We start from the raw sequence: 16,502 nt of genomic DNA, 5'->3' as shown, positions 1-16,502 counted from the left end.
AGACAGTGAATTTTCCAGTGTGTCTTGTTACTTTACACTGCAGAGAAAAATTGTTCACAAACATACGTGGAATCAAACTGTGATATTATAGTAGCCACCAGTTTGTGAGTATGAGGAAATCTACCCTGAGGGAAGTGTCAATAGAATTCAATTTTTTTTCCTGGTTCTGAATTTGTCTTTGTACCTGCGACACAGTGCAGGTTAATAATTTCTAATTACAGTTAAGGATGAATCTCTTCGATATTGGTTGGTTTAAAGAGGGGGGAAGGAACCAAAATGCAAGGTCATCGGTCCCTTGTTCCCAGTAAAATAATTACACATGGAAAAGAAGAAATGAAAGGAGGCATACAGCACAGTAACAGGAGAATGGAAGAACCTAAAGAACAACAGAAGGACAACCAACACTACTATGGACAAAACAGGGAAAGAAAACCACAGAGAGAAGCAAGAAACAGATAGAAGGGATAAAAACAAGACACTACGAGAATAAAAAGGAAAAGCCAGCCACTCTGCAACACATTAAAACATCCACCATAAAGACATTGGAGTGGAGAACACAAAGAGACAAAGGACATGTGCGAAAACTTATATAGAATGATAAAACTCATCGTCATGTATAAAATGTAAAACTAAATTAGCCGATGAGGCGTTGTCAACTAAAATTAATGGCAACGAGTCCAGTAACTGAAGAATCTGTCACAGGGCAGCCAAAGAAGCACAGCTCACCAAGATATGGGCCACTGTCTGCCGGGCACTGCACCGACACTGAGGTGGGTCATCATAGCGCAGCAGGTAGCCGTGTGAAAGCCAAGCGTGGCCAATGCGGAGCCAACAGAGAACCACCGAGTCCCTGCGAGAAGTTCGCATGGAAGTCTTCCACACATTTGTAGTCTCCTTAATGGCACACAGTTTGTTGTGTGTACTGAGGTTATGTCATTCCGTCTCCCAAAGCCGCAAAGCCTTGCAACGTAGTACTGAATGCAGGTCAGTTGCACAGAAGCCAATCTCCATAAACTGTTTCCGCGTAGCCTGTTTGGCCAGCCTGTCGGAAAATTCGTGGCCAAGGATTCCAACATGATCTGAGATCCAGACAAATACCACTAAACAACTGGTCCGTTCCAGGGTACAGATGGACTCCTGGATGTTGCTATCAATGGATGATGAGGGTAGCGGTCGATAGTTTTTAGGCTCCTCAAGGAGTTAGTACACAGAAGAAACGGCTCCCCAGGGCATCAACGGATGTGCTCAAGAGCACGAGACACAGACACCAGCTTGGCAGTGAAAACACTGCAAACATCGGGTGAGGAAAGTTGTTCAATATGGACATGCGCACAGCCAACATGATCATCGGCCTTAGAGCCATCAGTGTAAACCACTTCATGGCCTCGGCACGCGTCAAGAATCGAGATGAAGTGGCAGCAGGAGCCACGGGGTTACCTGGTCCTTAGGGCCATGTGATAGGTCCCAGCGAAGCCACGGCCTAGACGTACACCATAGAGGTGTTCGTGAATGGGCCTGAAGTATAGGTGGTAAAGGCAAGGACTCCAGTTTGCAAAGAAGGGATTGGGCACGAACTGCTGATGCGGGAGATGAACCACTATGGGTGGGAATAGTAGACAGTAATTTGGATCGCAGGAGAACTATGAACATGTGCAACGTTACTGGCCAACAGTTCTGTACACTTAACCTGCAATGGAGGGACTCCGGCCTCCACCAGGACGCTGGTCACCAAAATCGCCCTAAAAGCTCCTGTCGCTAGGCAAATACCACAGAGGTGCACTGGGTCAAGTAAACGCAATGCTGAGGGCGCCGCAAACCATAAACCAGACTTCCATAGTCAAGGCGGAATTGAACAAGGGCTCTGTAGAGATGCAGAAGTGTAGAGCGATCAGCACCCCAACTGGTGTTGCTCAGGCAGCGGAGGGCATTGAGGTTTCTGCCAGCACTTCCACTTACGCTGACAAAGGTGAGAAAGCCAAGTCAATGAGGCACTGAAATCCAGTCCTAAGAATCTATGTCTCCACTACAGTGAGTGGATCATCATGAAGGTAAAGTTCTGGTTCCGGATGAACGTTATGACGCCGACAGAAGTGCATAACACACGACTATGCGGCCAAAACTGGAAGCCGTGGGTTAGAGCCCATGACTGCATCTTGTGGATCACTCCCTGTAGGTGCTGCTCAGCTGCTCCAGTACTGGTGGAGCAGCACGAAATGTAGAAGTTGTCTGCATACAGAGAAGGTGAGACGGACAGCCCGACAATTGCTGCTAGACCATTAATGGCCACTAAAAATCAAGATACACTCAATACAGAGCCCTGAGGAACCCCATTCTACTGGATATGGGAAAAACTATGGGAGGCATCAACTTGGACATGGGAAGTACAAAGCGACTGGAAATTTTGGATAAAAAAAATCGGGAGCTGGCCTTGGAGACCATACTCTTATAATGTGGCAAGGATATGGTGTCGCCAGGTCGTGTCAAATGCTTTTCGTAAATCAAAAAAGACTGCAACCAGGTGTTGGTGTCTGGAAAAGGCTGTTCGAATGGTAGACTCGAGGGATACAAGATTATCAGTGGTAGAGTGACCCTGGCGCAAGCCACCCTGACATGGAGCCAGTAGGCCACGTGATTCCAGGACCCAACCCAAATGCCGACACACCATACGCTCCAGCAGCTTACAAACAATGTTGGTGAGGCTGATGGACTGATAGCTGTCCACATCAAGAGGGTTTTTACCGGGTTTGAGCACCGGACTGATAATGCTCTCCCACCATTGTGATGGAAAGACGCCATCGCACCAGATCTGGTTGAAGGTGACGAGGAGATGTCGCTTGTAGTCAGATGAGAGGTGTTTAATCATCTGACTGTGGATCCAATCTGGCTCAGGAGCAGTGTCGGGGCAATGTGCGAGGGCACTGAGCAGCTCCCACTCTGTAAATGGGCATTATAGGATTCACTGTGGCATGTAGTGAACAAGGGGACTTTCCCTTCCAGCCGCCGTGGAAGGTGACATATGGCACCCAACGTTCGAAACATCTCCCTCCCAACACTCCTGCTTCCGTTATTTGAAAAGTTAGTGAACACGGGCACGAAGCCTTATAAAGGCTATAAGGTGCTCCAGAGAAGAGTGACACATAAGCCGCTGTAGAGCTTGCCGACACTCCGTAATTGCTTCAGCGACTTCCGGCACCACCAAGAGACTGCATTTAGCCAGGGGCACCCTAAAGAGCGAGGGATCACATTTTCTGCCGCAGAAAGGATTGTTGTAATTACTTGTTCAACCATCTCATTGATGTTCCCATATGAGGGAGACTGAATTGTTACAGCAAAGGAGAAAGTTTCCCAGTTCGCCCTGAATCCCTCTGGAGGATGACGTCATGGTGAGACAGGTAAGGCATGGAACATTCAATGGGAAAGTTTATGCCTCAGGGTCACCTGCTGCCACCGACATATTGCCTGAGCAGTCTATAATGATTGTGTCTGAGAGTCCGGCAAGATATAGGTCCTCAGCTCATCCGCAGATGCAGAGCTTGTAGGTAGCAGTGGTGTGGATGCCACCGCAATTTCCTTGGTCTTGGGGATCTTCTTTTTGGATTTCTCTCGCTGCTCCTTGGGTTTCTTTGGCTGGGAGGACTTCACTGGCTCAGTCTCCGGGACTGAGGATGAGCATGAAGCCCTACAACCAGCTTATTTTGGGCTCTTCAGCCACTGGCAGGTGTCATCTTTCCCTCTAGCATAAATATGGGAAGGGAGTGACCCAAGGAGCCCCTTCCTAGCTAGAGGAGCCAAAGTAGACTTACACTTATCCAGCGCAGAAGTGGGGACTGATATCCTCGATGGTTGGAGCAACAGGGAGGGAAGTGCCCCCCACCATCAAGGGGGTAGGTGTAGTCTCCTAGCTCTGAGAGGTGATGAGTTGGCGGAGCTGATGGTGCCAGAAATGTTGTAGCGGCAGTGTAAGACAATGTCATATGTACAGGACGCAGGAGTTCAAATTTTCTCTTAGCCTCAGTGTAGGTCAGTCGGTCCAGGGTCTTGTAATCCATGATTTTCCTTTCTTTCTGGAGAATCCTGCAGTCTGGCGAGCAAGGCAAATGGTGCTGTCTGCAGAAGACATAGATGGAAGGTGGGGCACATGGAGTATTGGGATGTGATGGGTGTCCACAATCTCAACATGTGACACTGAAAGAGCAGCGGGAAGACAAATGGCCGAACTTCCAGCACTTAAAGCACCACATCGGGGGAGGAATATACAGCGGTAGACCATCACCTTGACCTTTTCGGGTAATGTATCACCCTCGAAGGCCAAGATGAAGGCACCTGTGGTAACATGATTATCCATCGGACCCCGGTGGACACGGCAAAGGAAATGTAAACCACACCATTCTAAACTTGGGAACCAGGAACCCCTGAGCACATATTTTTACAGTGGTCACTACACTTTTGGACCTGACCCGCCAGGGTAGCTGAGAGTGCTAATGCACTGCTTCCAACCAATGTATTAATTATGAGGGCCGGTATGCCAGCCAGCCTGGATGTGGTTTTCAGGTGAATACCGGTCTAGTCCTCATGTTCCACCTCAGTTACATGACTCACAGGCATTTGAAGACGTTCACACTATTTCATGGCTTACACTAGATGCAGACAGCTGGGATACACTACTTACGTCCTGGGGGGTCGGGGGTGACAACAGGAAGGGCATCCGGCCCCCCTCTGCAACTAACACTGCCAAATCCATAATGACAAGGCGACCTCTCGTTGAAGCAGGACAAGGCCCAAAGAAAGAAAGAAAGAAAGAAAGAAAGAAACTACACTTGTAGACCTGAGAAACAGAGTTCACATATGAGGACACCTATGAATCCAAAAGAGTTCCAAACAAATGGCAGGACCTGAGTAGAGCTGCGGATACTAATCACATATACAATATCATGGGTGAACCAGAGAGGCAATTATCCACGATGAAACTGACTCAGGGAAGTATACGACACAGAACATAATGAAAACACTGACTCTGGCAATTTTTAATTAGTGAGTCATGCAGTGGAATCAAAATGGGCCACACAACACTTACAGGTTGACAGCTAACAGCTCTCAAATCAGGGAACACCAAGATATAACAGCTATAGATTATAACTAACTATAACTGTGCCTTAATTAGGCACATTAAACCTCTAATACCTACAGTGCAGAAGTAGTACCACAAGATAATTATTAGATCCTATGTAAATGAAATACATAAATCACAAACTTGGATCAACATAAGGACTTAAAATTAAATCAGCATAGAATAATAAGGAGAAAAGAACAGAATACAAGCCAGACTTAAGGCAGCAACTCCATGTTCATACAGAGATGCTTCAGTCACTATGATTAGAGATCAGTAGGCCACACAGAGGTGAGTGGCTCTTAATGTACTACGGATGCCCTCGCGTTTTGAGAGATCTCACACATTCTATCCATGAAAGCTCGATCGTAATAATAAGCCAATTTTTTAATAACAAGATTGATCAGGGAAAAAGAAAAGCAACAATGGTGTTGTGTCACATCGTTATGAATTGTCTGAATAACCTAGCAATTATTGGGAAAAGCCTTGACTGGTGGATTTTAATGAGACTAAAGAGGCTCCAAACTGGTTAGTAACGTTACAAAACCTGTCAAGAACTACACCTTATCTTCAGTACTGAAGATAATCACGGTGTTTTTTGCTTGTTATCTCTCAAAATTTTGTTTCATTAGCTTTAGCATACAGCTATCCATGCTTTTAACTGGTGATAATTATGTCATATGACAATGAAATTTGATTACATTTGAGAGGTAGAGAATATTTTACATTCTTTCAGAAGTTTCTGGCAATCTTCTTTTGAAGGCAAAATTCGAAGTCCAGTTACTGAAAGGTATATGAAGGCATGATCTGATAAACACACAAGAATCTACGAGTTCCCTACGTTTTTGATGTCTTATTTCTTCCAAATTACCTATCATTCATCATTTTCCAAATTTCTTCCATTCTAGTAGATAAAATGAGTAACACATCTACCTTCACCACAAACTAAGAAACAAAGGATCTGACCATCATACTTCCAACTTTTAAATAAATTAAAATGGATTGAAAATTATTAATAATAAATAACCTCTCAATTTTTTTGAATACTTACCTTCGTTGTACACAGTGGAATCATCTGATTTTTTTATTTTCTGAGCAGGCAATGTGGATCCATTGTTCAATGCACCAGAAACACTGTTGTTATTGGTATGACTGTTCGCTTTCTTCAGTAGCAGCAACAACTCCTTGCGAACTCTTGCTTTTTGTTGACAAATAGGTGAATAGCAGCTGCTTACTCCTGTTGTTGCAGCCTGTTTATTATCGTTTTCATTGCAACTAAGAGAATAGCACTTCAAACTTTTACCAAGACGAGCCAACTTTGAGTACTGTTGCCGAATGCCACTCACTTTCTTAGAAATAGTGTTCAATATATCCTTGCTGAAAAATGAGGTTTGCGAGTTGTTTGACACACACAGTTTGCCAAGCACCATAGAAGGCAGAAGATGATCCACACCACTCTCACTTTCTGCATCACTCGCATCGTTCTCAATATCTACATCACCCTCTGCATCTGATGATTTAGATGTATCACCATTCACACCTACTTTTACTGATCCTTTTGATGCTTGCTGGAAAAAAAGAGAGGGAGAGAAAAAAGCATAAGAACTCGTGGAAATCAACACAATAAATGAAACACATTATAACTGTATTAATCAATGGCTATTATTCTATCCTGTAACACATAACTGTATCATTGTCATTCATTAAAAATTAATCACCTATGGTATTTTACTGTTAAATTGTTCTCCATTCTTGTAAATGAAAGGACTATCATATCAAACATAATAAGAAAATATAATTTACAGTGACATTACATAATTTTCAGCCATTCTAACAGTACAAATATATTCATTAGTGAAGCTCAAGAAAATTTAATCCTGACCACACAATTTATAAAAAATGTGAAGACAATCATTTGCCTGTACAATTCAAACTATGTATGATGCACAGTTTGGAAGCTACAGCAATTCTCTAATCCCATGGAGCCTGGGCTCCATCCATTATTCTACCGCAGGTGAATGGTTACCTTCTCTCATTATTTTGTTTGTTGATTCTTACGAACGACTGGGTGTATACACAGGTAGGGGGAAAAAACCCTCTGATTTTTCCCAGATTTCTTGGTTACAAATACACTTTTTCCCAGGTGAAAGTACACTTTTTCCCTGGTGAAAATTCAATTTTTTCCACATGAAAGGACATTTTTTTGTGTTAAGTGACAATATATTTTTCCTCAAAGCTGTGAAACTTCTCAATCCTTTGAATAGTGAAGGTTTCATACACTCACACAGAACTTCCCAGCACTTTAGGAAGCTAAAGCCAGAAAAAAATATGTTTTGTAAAGATGTTTGAAGCACAGAAACATTTACACTGCATAATTTTGTACTACAAAAGCATAAACACAAATTCCACCAAATATAGATAATAGCTTCCAAAGCATTGAAATTTAGATTGCGTCACACTTTTGTCAGCCAATTACAGTTCATGTCACGTGATCTCGCCAGCGAGTAACAGAACGTATTCAGAGCATAGAACATGAGATGTAGTCAATCAATAGCAACATCATTGTTAAGTAGCACAAACAAGAAAAAGTTAATGGTTTAAATTAATATACACAAATACAGCTACAATAAAAGCTAAGCTTCCAAATATAATATTGATCATCAAAATGTATAAGAGAAGTGGATAAGGAGAATCCTAAGAACACAGCTTAAAATTGCAGCAGCTGAAAACTTCTGATGAGCACAAATATAAATTTCACTGCTGTGCACCAAACATTTCTAAGGTGACCTGGGTGCGTACACGTTCCATCTTTTCATAGAAAAGCCAATTACATGTGTAATTGTTCAAGAATTGACTTCACGCTGATTTTTTTAAAGGATAATTATACTTTTTCCCATCATTACTACATAATTTGTAATCTATCAAAGAACAAAAATAAATATGACAAACTAACTTTGAAACATGAACTTTTTTTAAGTGTGTTACCCTTTAAGATACATCAAACACAAATGTACCCGTAAAATTTTAAGTAATAGCATAAATGTCTGGTCTTTTGGACCAAAAGTTTTCCTATGTGCTTTTTCCTCAGTTTTAAGTTTTTAATGGGAGTATAATGCTCCATGATTTACATAATTCATCACACATTCTCACAGATAACATAATTCATCTTGCGTAAAAGGAAATTTATTTTTAAAGTAACACTTCTCAAACCACCGTTCGCAAAATTTTCCTCGACCTGTTAGAAATGTAAAAAGTTGTGATGTCACACTCATTGAAACGAGGTCCACAAGAAAGACTCATTGCAAGTAGTTTGTTGTTATGAAGTATTGCATAGTCTTTGACACATTTTGCTGTTGGTAGACGCTTGTGTGTGCACTGTGTGTTGCTGTTATAAATGGCACATTTCCTTCTCAACTGAACCTTTATTTGTTGTTATTCTCTCACATTTATCTTTCTATCAGTGCAGTATTATTCTGCAGCAGCAGGCTCAAGTAAAATTCTTTGTTAGAGTATCAATTCTTACCAGTCAAAATTACAAAAATTTAACTGAAAACTAAAACAATTAAACATTTCCAGAATTCCAAAAATGCCTAAATTTTTCCTGGATGAAAAAAATCCAGGTTTTTTTCTAGATTTCCCGCTTGTCTCTGGACATATACACCCTGAACAAGTACCTTCCATCACCGTATAAGGACTGAGTTGGTGACTGCTCCATATAGGTCGAATTTTTGAACATTATAAAGAGCAAATGCATTTATTTGCTAGACTAAAACTAATTCAGTATGAATGTATTTAGGCAATTTAATATTGGTGCCACAGTTTCGAAATATGCATTCAATAATAATTTTATCTCCTCAAACCACCACCATAAGTATATGAAATTTCATGAATGAAGAAGTGTAGGAATTTGCATGCTTTGTTAACTCAAAAAATCTACACATGGCATGATGAATGGGAAGCCACACATCTGTAGTAATTATTGTTCTTCAACATTATGACAGCATATTAATAGTAGAAGAATGTGCTGTGTGTAATTCAGATATTGCACTGTTTTGAAACTTGGGTACACAAAACCAATTTCAAAAAATGCTGAAATAATATATTTAAAAACTTACATTCTGAGCCAGCTTCCTTTCTTCCAGTATTTTCAAATGTGTTCTTCTGCTTAGAAATTCATCTAATCTTGACTTCCTTGCAATTTTTGGGTAATATAGTCGTCCAGGAGATGTCAATGCCTTTGTAATATTTATTTCTTCAAACTTTGTAATTGGTGGGAAAACCTTTAGGTTTTTTAATGCAACTAAAATAGAGAAAAAAATTCTGTTAAATAACAGAACAAGTTTTAGCAGCTTTTTTCACTAAGACAGTATAGTATTAAAATGTCTAAATAATTTTCTTTTTTCATTTCATGTAACAAAACTGGAATCGGACAGCTAAAAATTGTATCTGCTCGATCAATGCTTCACCTATAATCACCACTTCTTCCTCTTTCAAATCAAACATATGCTACAGCGTTCCTTCTAGTAACTAATGTACTGAAATGTTGTTCTTTTAGCAATCTAATCTGTAGCTGTTGTATATTAAATGATCATCATTACGTCATACAAAATGCAACAAATACTTAAAATACACAAAAAAAATTTACATGCAATTAATTAATTGAGCAATTCGGGTCTTAGTATGTTTCATGTTCAACAAATATGGCACACTGAAAATAGTATTATGACAAATCTAATACATGCAGTTAAGCAAGGGAAGGAGAATTCCCAGCTGTTTAACATAAAGTTGTAGCTCTCTACAAACTTTGTAACTAGGAATATACAAGACAATTCATCATAGGCAAAGATATTTCTACACTAATCCAAACATTGCAAAACATGCAGACAGACCTTTGTTTGAATTATTTATAATATTATTAACAAATAAGCACAACACATTAGGAACTAACTGTTATGCTGGCATGAGTAATTGCTGCAATGGTTTTCCAGGTCTTAACCCATCCCCAGCTCTATAAAATCTGCTGTGACAGTACTTTATAACCAACCCTTTGGCATTTTACTATCCTCATTGGACTCTGATATCAAGGTCAAGATGAACATACTAGTACTGGCCGTAAACAGCAGTTTGGTTTCATGTCCACACTGCGGGCAGCACTGACCTTGCGACAGTTGGCAAGACCCTCTGGCAGCATAAGTTAGGAGGAAAGTGTGAGCTTTTTTCTCCTCCAGTTGTGTTGATGTTTCCAAAATTTTACAGTTGATAACATTATTTCTGCATGTGATCACTCATTTAATCTCGGTTTTTCTCTTGGTTTGCTGTTGTGACTTTGTTTTTATGCAGCTGATAATTCTTAAGCTTTCACATTTTGGATTACTCTCTGTTTGTCTTTCAGAATTCTGTACTGTCTTCATCATCTACTTTATGGCCACTCCAGTTTCTCAGAAACCAACTAGTGGCATTCCCACATCTGGTCGCACATTACTAAAGGGGCTACAAAGCTGACTCTCACATGTGAATAAACTTGTAATGATGGATCACAAGTTTCTGGCATTTTGGCAGTGTCAAATAACACTGCAGGAACAACAGCAAGAACATATGCTACTGCAATGACGACAGCAGGAGCAGATGCAGGAATAGCTTAACTAATGCACAGCTGATCTGAAACATGGGCCTACAGCTGGCAGAACAAGGACATACAGGGGAGCCTTTGCATTCACCACACCAGTCACTGTGTTTCATGAAACCTAGAAAGGTGCAAAACTACCTGCTTTATGCTGTGTCGCAAGGTATGAAAAATACCAGATCTCGCAATCCAGAGCACTTTGTTACTCAGCAGTAACAGCAGTAGTAGTAGTAGTAGTAGTAATAGTAGTAGTAGTTGTTGTTGTAGTTGTAGTTGTTGTTTGTATAAGATTGTGCAAAAGCTGCATCTGCCCACAGGCCCTACAGCATCAGAATTTAATGAATAGTGCAGTTTGCTGAGTGACCATTTCTGCCAAGAAGTGCATAAAGTGGTTGCGAGATTACATTTTCAGCAATATGGAAATGCAGAGACTAGTCTTGTGTTTCCTGAACAGCGGATTTGCAAGGGCTTGCCGAGATGTGCAAGTTTGAATGTAGTAACTGTGGTGTCTCAAATGCTGATTCTTTAATCACAGAGGTAGTTGTAAGATTAGCATCAGACAAAGAGGTCCAGACTAGAGCTTTGAAATCATCCAACCTAAGTTAAGCACAATCTCAAATATTGCCGGTAGTCAGATACGTCTGCATCAGCTCTCATGTTGTTGGTAAATAGCTAAGCTTTCTGCCACATTTCAACAAATCATCACCTGGATGACACTAAAGACATGACTTGTGATCAGGAAACCTATTGGCATTTGGCCCCCCTCTTCTGCATCAGCTACATAATCACATTATTGCTCCCAAGTAGATTTCGAAAGACTTGATAAACAGAAACAGCCATACCAGGCATCTAGAAGTAGCTCAAGTTGTAGCTTAAGTTCCTCATGAAATATGAAACATTCCCCAATTGTGACAAACATTTCAGCTGTGAAGAGATTACAGATAGTCAGCATTCCCTTTTGTACCTGCGGCAGATCATATATGATGCCCCACCTCAGCCTCAGGTTTGTCCCCACTGATGTTTAAGTCTTGTCCAGACTGTTTAACACACCATGAACATTGCCAGTGCCCACTGTCCTTTTCTTTTTAAATACGTCTCAAGTGTGGGCACTTGTGGCAAAAGGGTGCCAGAGCAGGAGAACAATGTGCCGGTGTTCGCCAATACATTATGGGTGGCAGAATCCAACCAAGCATTGGTTTTTAATTTAACTCCAGTATTGGCAGAACAACTAAGTGCCTAATAATCCCTTCATTGAGCTGAATATCAACAGTATTAAAATCCAGTTCCAGATTGATGTGAAGCCAGTAGTTTCTTTGATTGACCAGCAAACCTATCGGCATTTGGCCTCCCCTCTTCTGCATCAATTGCATAGTCACATTATTTCATAAAGCTTGCAAAAAATTCATTTGGAAGGGTAAATTACTGTCTGGATAAAATATAAGAATGGATGTCATGAAACAAGGTTGGACACTGTTACCCCATCCACCCTGCAGGTCTGACCCAGCTCCCTCAGACTTAAGTGTACGGGCTATTAAAGGGTAAAATTTATGAATAACATTTCAAGGATGACAAGGAGGTGATTTGTGCAGCGAAGAAATGGTTTTGTGAACAGAACAAAGACTGGTACTGACAGGACACACATCCCTTTGCGTCTTGTTGGAGGATATCCATAGAGCTGGTAGGAGATAATGTGAAAAAATAGGATCTGTAGTGGAACACCATTCTTTCCTGGGACCTAAAAGCTTTCAGTCGCTGTTTTGGTTTAGGTGCGTTGATGACATCTTTGGCATATGGAATCACAGCAAGCCTGACCTGTTAAAATTCTTGGAATCTCTAAATAAATTATCCCAATTAAATTTCATAATGTCCTATTCCTAATCTCATGCCACTTTCCTTGAAGTTGATCTCATCCTCACTGAAGGTCAGCTATACTTCTGTTAACATTAACCCTACCAACAAAAAATTGTATTTACTTTCTGACAGTTGCCATCCTTTCCATGTCAAACATTTCTTCCCATATAGCCTTGACATTCGAGGCAAGGTACCGTATTTACTCGAATCTAAGCCGCAATTTTTTTCCAGTTTTTGTAATCCAAAAACCGCCTGCGGCTTAGAATTGAGTGCAAAGTAAGAGCAAGTTCTGAAAAATGTTGGTAGGTGCCGCCACAACTAACTTCTGCCATCGAATATATGTACCGCTACACAGGCTTGCTTTGCGGGCACAACGATAAATACTGGTGCCAAAACCTCTCTGCGTCAGGGCGGTGGCGGGGGGAGGGACGAGCTTTTTTTCTCCGCCCCAAGTTTCGACCACTGCATTTTCATACATTATCCAACGAAGGAAATACAAATTTCGTATTGTTCATCTTCGAATGTGGCAGCATTTCAATTTACTACGAAAATCCGACTGGCAAGACTGTTTGGGATGTCTGTCAATATGGGAAACTCTACATTCTGAATTTTTTCCTACCTGTGAGAAGAGATGGTGGCTAATAGGAACTTTTATGAATTGTGAATCACATACAGTATTCCCTTCACCATAAGAATAATACGAATATAAACATTTTGTCATGTATTCTTTCACGTTTGCAGCCATCTCATTTAAATCCTGTCTGCCTAATAAACTACGAAACTAGAGTGAGACATTTGCAAACGTGGAAGAATACACATATCATGTCATGTTTATATTCATATTATTCTTACGCCTAATAGTGATAGTCAGAAATGAAGCACAGAAATTGACTAAATTTTTAAATCTAAGATGACTCTAATTTCGGTGCAGAATGTAATGTACTAAAAGAGGTGTCTGCAAAGAAGAGAAAAATTTTCGCTAAACTCTCGTTCAGAACATCTTCTATCATATGCAGTCTATTATTTGGTTCTTGTTGATCATTATCAAAGAAAGCAGCAATGTAAGTAACAACAAATAGCAGCCTCTTGCCATTGTTTCGCTAATGAGACGATTCCCCCCCCCCCCCCCTCTCTATCTCTCTCCCCCCCCCTTTTCCTTTTTTTTTTAAATTGTAAGCAGCGATACCATGCACAAAAACAAGCCATGCGGAGAGTGGCAACAGGCCGTAAACACTCATTATCAGAAGGCGACAAACAATTCATGGCACAATACAGTAATGCATTTTCAGCTTAGTGACATAAACACCTATAACAAAGAGAACGGCACTTACCAGATCAAAGAAAAATAAGCAATCAATTCAAACCAGACAAAGCACGTGAAAAAGGAAGGGTACCCGTACAAATACATAGCAATGGCTACCTGGTAAAGCTTAACTGCTAAGCTTTCGACTCGAACCAAACTACTGTAGCTGTATCGTCAGTCATTCGACCTAAAATATGTCTCATATTATAATGGACCAATTTTGTTTCGATTTGGAGGTACGTCCTAAAACTTTTCTCTCACCTTGAATTTTAAGTCTCAAATTTCAGGTGCAGCTTAGATTAGGGAAAAATTTTTTTTCCTTGATTTAGAGTCTCATTTTTCAGGTGCGGCTTAGATTCGAATGTGGCTTAGATTCGAGTAAATACGGTATATTTTCAGATGCAGGCTCCCTACAGAAATACACCACCATTCTCACCTCAGCCTTCAACAGACGTAATTAACCCACCAGCCTAGTTCAAAAGCAGATTTCTGGGGAATTCACATCCAATCCTGGTACTACTGAACCATTCAAAAAACAAGTTAGCAGTATGCCTCTTGTCACTTCGTATTATCCTTGTCTTGACTGTATTAATCAGCTACTTTGACAAGACTAACTTCCTAAAATCATGTCCTGAAGTGAGGTCCATTCTGTCCAACATTTTGCCCACAACGCATAGTATAACTTTCACTATCCTCATAAGACGTTATACTCCTTCTACATCAATTTACGCTACGGCCCCTACCCTTGTGGCCATCACCACCATAAGACTTGCTCTATGCTCTCCGCTACAGTATGCTCCCCGCTACAGCTACCTGTGCCAGCCCTATAACTGGCAAAATATGTACTATCAAAGGGAAAGCCACCTTTTAAAGGACATGTCGTGTGTCAGCTATTATATAAACTCTGGTCGGCATTTAACATCAGTGTGACTACCAACAAGTTATCAGTTAGGTTGAATGGATGTAGGCAGAGAGAATATACTAGCAATATTCTGTTGCAGAGCATGCTCTACAACATGAAAATTGTGACCACAATGCCTGTTTCACTACACATGCCATCTGGATTCTTCCCCCAGACACCAGTTTCTCAGAACTCAGCAGATGGGAACTAGCATTACATGTCCTTGGGTATCATCATCCACCTGGCCTTAACTTACACTAAATTCTCCAATATCAGCATTTCTTCCCAGCAACTATTTCTTCCTTCACTCCATTTTAGTTTTCTATATTTTCATGTCCTGACCTGTCAACTTTTTCCTGTCCCTCTCCTCACCGATCTTCCCACCTCTACCAAATACAATGCACTTAGCTTTCCACTCGTATCACCTTGTCCATGATGTTTTGGCAGTAATTTCTTGTCTTGTGTGTTAACCTACATTCCATCTTTAAGCTCTTAGATTTTCAAATCTAGTGCTACGCAGTCCCCAACAATCAGTCTTTCCTTCTCATCCCATCTGGTAAGTCTCCTATGACCCAGAGTTCTGGACAACTTTTCTGAATTCTTGTCATTTCCTAAACCTCACCAGTCTTTTTCCTTCACCCCTCTTCCTTACCCTTCAACCCTTCTGCGAGAAGGAGCCAGTGGCTCTGAAATGTTGCAAACTGCAATACCTTTATAAGTGTGTTCTTCTGCCACTGCTTTGTGAGTAATTTTTTTTATCTATCAAATCACATTATATTCTTTAATGTGCGTACATTTCAATGAGTAGCATTAATAATTGTTGGGGTAAGAAGAAGAAGAAGAAGAAGAAGAAGAAGAAGGAGGAGGAGGAGTTCGTGCATTTACTTCCTTGTATATAGAACACTAAGTGTGATCACTACCAACAGCAGTCTCTGACGAAGATTATGTCAGTCACAAAGTGAATTATCAAATGAGCTGTATGCTTGAAAGTATACCTTCTATCAATAATGCTAAAAAAATTCATAAATTACATGTAACGATCTCTCCGATCATATTTTGTACTGACACATGCAAGTATTGAACATGAAAAGATCCATAGTGGGTTTTATTTTTTATTTACTTATTAAATTCATACAAATGATTTTCTGGTGATATTTAGTACTGCTTAAGTAGGCAATTAAGATATATACTTATACAGTACTGGTGCTGAGATTAACATATAATTTCATGTTTGTTGAATGGACTAATTAGAATTTACATGATGGAACACAAATACTGATGTCAGCCGCATGAAAGCACTGAAATAATTCAATGGCAACAACTTAAAATTTGTGTAGGACCAAGACTCAAACCTGGATTTCCCACTTTGCACAGCAGGCGGCCACATTAACTGCTCCGGCCATCCCGTTACACTTCACTTTGAACCCAAATTCCCAATTTGTCACATTTTACTTGTGTAGCGCCCCCTGTCCTTTTTCCTCACTGCTCATAGCATATCGCACGATTCCCTCAAGAGATCGTACTTATGGTGCATTCACACTGAAGATATGAAATGCTGCCGAGGCATATATATTACTATTATGTGTATGGTGTCTGTTCTTTAGGACATATCCAAAAAAAAACAGACTCCACATATATAAAAGTAATTAGAATTTATTTACTACTGGCTGGTTCAAATCGAGCACTCCCATGTAATATATGCACATAGAAGTGGCAT

The 16,502-nt window shown here is 40.5% G+C and overlaps 1 protein-coding gene across 6 annotated transcripts in view; it reads right to left on the bottom strand.

Annotated features, from left to right (window-relative positions):
- Positions 1–16,502, bottom strand: part of LOC126272806 (nucleosome-remodeling factor subunit NURF301) — a 282,822-nt gene that overhangs the window by 171,526 nt on the left and 94,794 nt on the right. For all 6 annotated transcript variants that reach the window (XM_049976036.1, XM_049976004.1, XM_049976012.1 and 3 more), the window contains exons 14-15: positions 9,223–9,407; positions 6,159–6,675 (exon numbers count right to left, since the gene is read on the bottom strand). In XM_049976036.1, the coding sequence (XP_049831993.1) occupies positions 6,159–6,675; positions 9,223–9,407 (702 nt within the window). The remainder of the gene's footprint in view (positions 1–6,158; positions 6,676–9,222; positions 9,408–16,502) is intronic.

This window comes from Schistocerca gregaria, chromosome 1 (genome assembly GCF_023897955.1).
Source record: "Schistocerca gregaria isolate iqSchGreg1 chromosome 1, iqSchGreg1.2, whole genome shotgun sequence".
Taxonomy (NCBI): Eukaryota; Metazoa; Arthropoda; class Insecta; order Orthoptera; family Acrididae; genus Schistocerca; species Schistocerca gregaria.
The sequence above is the reverse complement of the archived record's forward strand: the minus strand, read 5'-3'. Positions and strand labels throughout refer to the sequence as shown.